General features: G+C 32.9%; 1 protein-coding gene across 1 annotated transcript; it reads right to left on the reverse strand.

The window, feature by feature from the left end:
- Positions 1–672: 672 nt before the first annotated feature.
- Positions 673–4,116, reverse strand: LOTGIDRAFT_55038 (hypothetical protein; the record flags this gene model as incomplete). The annotated part of the gene is made up of 8 exons (XM_009050015.1): positions 673–750; positions 1,109–1,243; positions 1,530–1,707; positions 1,941–2,094; positions 2,335–2,424; positions 2,728–2,884; positions 3,526–3,650; positions 3,990–4,116. Coding segments are annotated over 8 exons (1,044 nt in total), but the record flags the coding sequence as incomplete, so codon positions are not given.
- Positions 4,117–4,359: the final 243 nt, after the last annotated feature.

Below are 4,359 nucleotides of genomic sequence, written 5' to 3' on the forward strand. Positions count from 1 at the left end.
GTAAATGTAAACTAACCTGTGCTATATCTGTCAACTGTTGTAGTTGTTGTAATAAAGTAAATGTAAACTAACCTGTGCTATATCTGTCACCTGTTGTAGTTGTTGTAATAAAGTAAATGTAAACTTACCTGTGCTATATCTGTCAACTGTTGAAGTTGTTGTAATAAAGTAACTGTAAACTAACCTGTGCTATATCTGTCAACTGTTGTAGTTGTTGTAATAAAGTAAATGTAAACTAACCTGTGCTATATCTGTCAACTGTTGTAGTTGTTGTAATAAAGTAAATGTAAACTAACCTGTGCTATATCTGTCAACTGTTGTAGTTGTTGTAATAAAGTAAATGTAAACTAACCTGTGCTATATCTGTCAACTGTTGTAGTTGTTGTAATAAAGTAAATGTAAACTAACCTGTGCTATATCTGTCAACTGTTGTAGTTGTTGTAATAAAGTAAATGTAAACTAACCTGTGCTATATCTGTCAACTGTTGTAGTTGTTGTAATAAAGTAAATGTAAACTAACCTGTGCTATATCTGTCACCTGTTGTAGTTGTTGTAATAAAGTAAATGTAAACTTACCTGTGCTATATCTGTCAACTGTTGTAATTTGTTGTAATAAAGTAAATGTAAACTAACCTGGGCTATATCTGTCAACTGTTGTAGTTGTTGTGGTAATAATGGAGTAGATGAATTATGTATTAATCTACAGTAAGAAGTGCATTGATCTAATATCTCTCGTAGACAATGGGACACCTAGAGATATCAAATAAATAAATATAGAAATTGATGTATTTTGTTGTGCACTAAGCATCCACATGCACTGTACAGTTTAGCAAACTGAATATACTAAAGAGTTGTTTAATGATATATTATAGTAACCTTATACAAAAACACAAGGCACCAATCACCTCTTGCCAGTTTATAGAATCACCAGGCACCAGTTTAAAAATTCTGGCATACATTCAAAAGAGTTCTCTCTGTTATATTATTGCCTGCTTCTAAGAACACAAGACATCTTTGAACTCTGGTACATATTCCAAGGAATGGTCTACTATTTGTTGAACATATTTCCTAGTTTTTTGAAAATGTTATACAGATAATAATTACTTACAGATTTCATATGAACAAAACTCTGAGCTAATAAAGCGGATAGGAAATTCTCATGGGCTACTTTCACAGCCTCAAAATCTCTAGTAGAGTTTATTTTATCTAATAATATACCATACTGAGATTCTATAACATCTACCTGAAAATAGAAAATAAAATAGTTTAAACTGACAGTTTTAACAAAATGAAGCATTTACTTCTTTGATGCCTTAATTCATCCTATATTGTGTTCCTCAAAAGCAATATTAGGCTCATATACTACAACAGATATTGCAGTCACAAATGTCAGTATAAAGCTGTATTTGCATTAAAAAAGGGTAAACTAACAGAGTAACGGTGTTGTGCTTTTTGGCATAATTAGAAATTTATTAACAAACAAATACAGTATAATCAAGTTAATAATGTCAAAATGAACAGTAACTGACCTGTAAGTAATATTGTAAATTATCAACCAGGAAACCCATGTGAGTACGTAGTTGTAATTTAGCCATTTCCTCTTTCTGTGTAGGTTTTTCTTTATGAACCATCTGTAGTGTCCAACATGATTGTATATCTAACTGGGCTCGTTTTACAGCTAATAGAAAGCGAAACACTCGGTCATATCTAGAAAATAATATTTATATATAAGAGTATGAAAATATATTGACATTTGAACATTGTTCTCTATACAGATTATACTTCATGATATAGGCATGAGATCAAATTGACAGTATAGTTTGGGGGCATTGTATACAATATTTTTAGTACAGCATCTGGAGGACTATCACAGACTGCCTGTGTGAGAGTCCATCAGGATTCTCCTCGAATTCGATGAATTTTTATGCCTGAAACACTACCTTTCTAACATAGCTGGTGTAAATAGAATGTGTAATGGCCACTGAACAGAATGTTGTAATCCTAAACAGTTCCATCCTGATTCTACAGCAGAACTTGATTCAGTTGAACCACTCTCTGAAACAAAAACAGTCTGGAGTCTAGGCAAAATAAAGGCTTTTGTTAGACACCTTCAGGGTCGATTAAAAAAATTGTTTTATGCTTTCAGTAGGTAACAATTTAAAATATTCTTCAACATAATGGAACATTATTACCTGTCATAAACTAGTTGACAAATGCAGCTATTGGCTGTAACTGAAAAATGGGAGCTTTTCTATTCTGAACCAAAAAGATCAATGTGTTTACATCTTTTTAGCACCTTGTTGGACTAATGAAAGCATAATAGTGTTTACTTACTTAATGTAATGGTTAAAGTAAAGGTCTGTAGTAGAGACTCATCTTGCATCAGAACATTTCTAGAGGCTTGTTGAAATGCCAAATTAATATCTAAAATAAATAGAACAATTTTGAGACAGTTATTCCACAGTTCTTTAGGTTATTTTCTAAATCTTCCTACATCAATGCAAAGGGACTGTTTTGACCAATGATAAGACCAATCTTGAATATGGTTGACAATGTTTTAGAAAAGTAAGAGATCTATCTACAATTACTATATACTGGTACTACATGTACATGCTCATGATCAGTTACTAAGTTTCAGACACTCAGAAGGAACTATTCAAGCCTGTGAGAACCTGAAGATAAGTTATCAAAGGGCCCAACACATTCTAACAGAGTTCCACCACCTACCATGTTGTGTGGTAGAAGTAGCAGTAGATGATAGTAAATGTTGAGCTTGGTCTATAAAAGCTAGGTACAGTTCACCACGGCCCAAAAGAAAGAAATCTTTAATAATCTTCAACTGGTTCCTCAAGTCAGATTCTTCTACTATTAATACCCACAGATGCTGAAAAGGAACCAAATCAAAATCAATGTCAATTTGGTGGTACTGGATGAGAGCTCATACTAAATTTTCTGGTACTGGATGGGAGCTCATACTAAATTTACTGGTACTGGATGGGAGTTCATACTAAATTTACTGGTACTGGATGGGAGCTCATACTAAATTTACTGGTACTGGATGAGAGCTCATACTAAATTTACTGGTACTGGATGGGAGCTCATACTTAATTTGGTGGTACTGGATGGGAGCCCATACTCAATTTACTGGTACTGGATGGGAGTTAATACTCAATTTACTGGTACTGGATGGGAGCCAATACTCAATTTACTGGTACTGGATGGGAGTTAATACTCAATTTGTTGGTACTGGATGGGAATTTATACTCAATTTGTTGGTACTGGATGGGAGTTAATACTCAATTTGGTGTACTGGATGGGAGCTCATACTCAATTTGGTGGTACTGGATGGGAACTCATACTCAATTTGTTGGTACTGGATGGGAGTTAATATTCAATTTGGTGTACTGGATGGGAGCTCATACTCAATTTGGTGGTACTGGATGGGAGTTAATACTTAATTTGGTTGTACTGGATGTGAGCTAAAATTCAACAGTAGTGGCTATAGTAATATTAATTGTTAAATACCTCTGCTACATAGGTTCTTATTTTATCTATAATCTTTTCAAATGCCATCAGATTAAATTCCTCTCTCTTGGACAGTTCATGAAGATCTTTAGTAAACTCATCTATTCTGTTCTTTAATATTGGTTCTAGAATTGGAAATAAGCTGATGAGATGATTTCATTGGTACATCTATTATTTTTTTTATGGACAACTCCACTTTAAATATTAGTTATGAGAGCAATCTAACTTAATGTGTTTCAATCAAAACAACCCAAAACTGTTTAATTTAAATGCAATCTTACTTGTAATGTTTTGTGATATATATGTGCAAATAATCTACGAAAAACCATGAGGTTTGGCCCAAGTTCCAGCACTAAGTGAAATAAAAAAAAATAGATCTTTCTGCTTTTTTTTTAACTGATGCAGGCTTTAGTTTTTACGATTCTAAACTTTCTGATATTAAACAGAATGATTCCATATTATACCTGAGGAGTAATTTTTTGACGTCTGTTTTTCATTTTCAAACATCTGTACGGATTCACCAACAAACAGAATCTTGGAAGCCACTCTGATAGGAATATAACCTGGTAATAGATTAGCTTGGATTCCAAATAAATGTTCTTTTGTTGGTATATGTTTTGGTGTAGAAATATCTAAAGCTCTCTGTAATAAATACATTTTAAAATTGGAATCATACTGTCATTTTGTAACATTGGGTATGAAAATATTAGCAGAATCACTTTTAAAGATGATATACTTTTGCTAGCTGTTCTTATTCACCTCAGTCCAAATATAAAATGTTAAAACACATGTTCAACTGTTCTGAATAGGAATTAATGTACAAAACAAATTCAC

Source organism: Lottia gigantea, assembly GCF_000327385.1.
Source record: "Lottia gigantea unplaced genomic scaffold LOTGIsca_1424, whole genome shotgun sequence".
Classification (NCBI taxonomy): domain Eukaryota; kingdom Metazoa; phylum Mollusca; class Gastropoda; family Lottiidae; genus Lottia; species Lottia gigantea.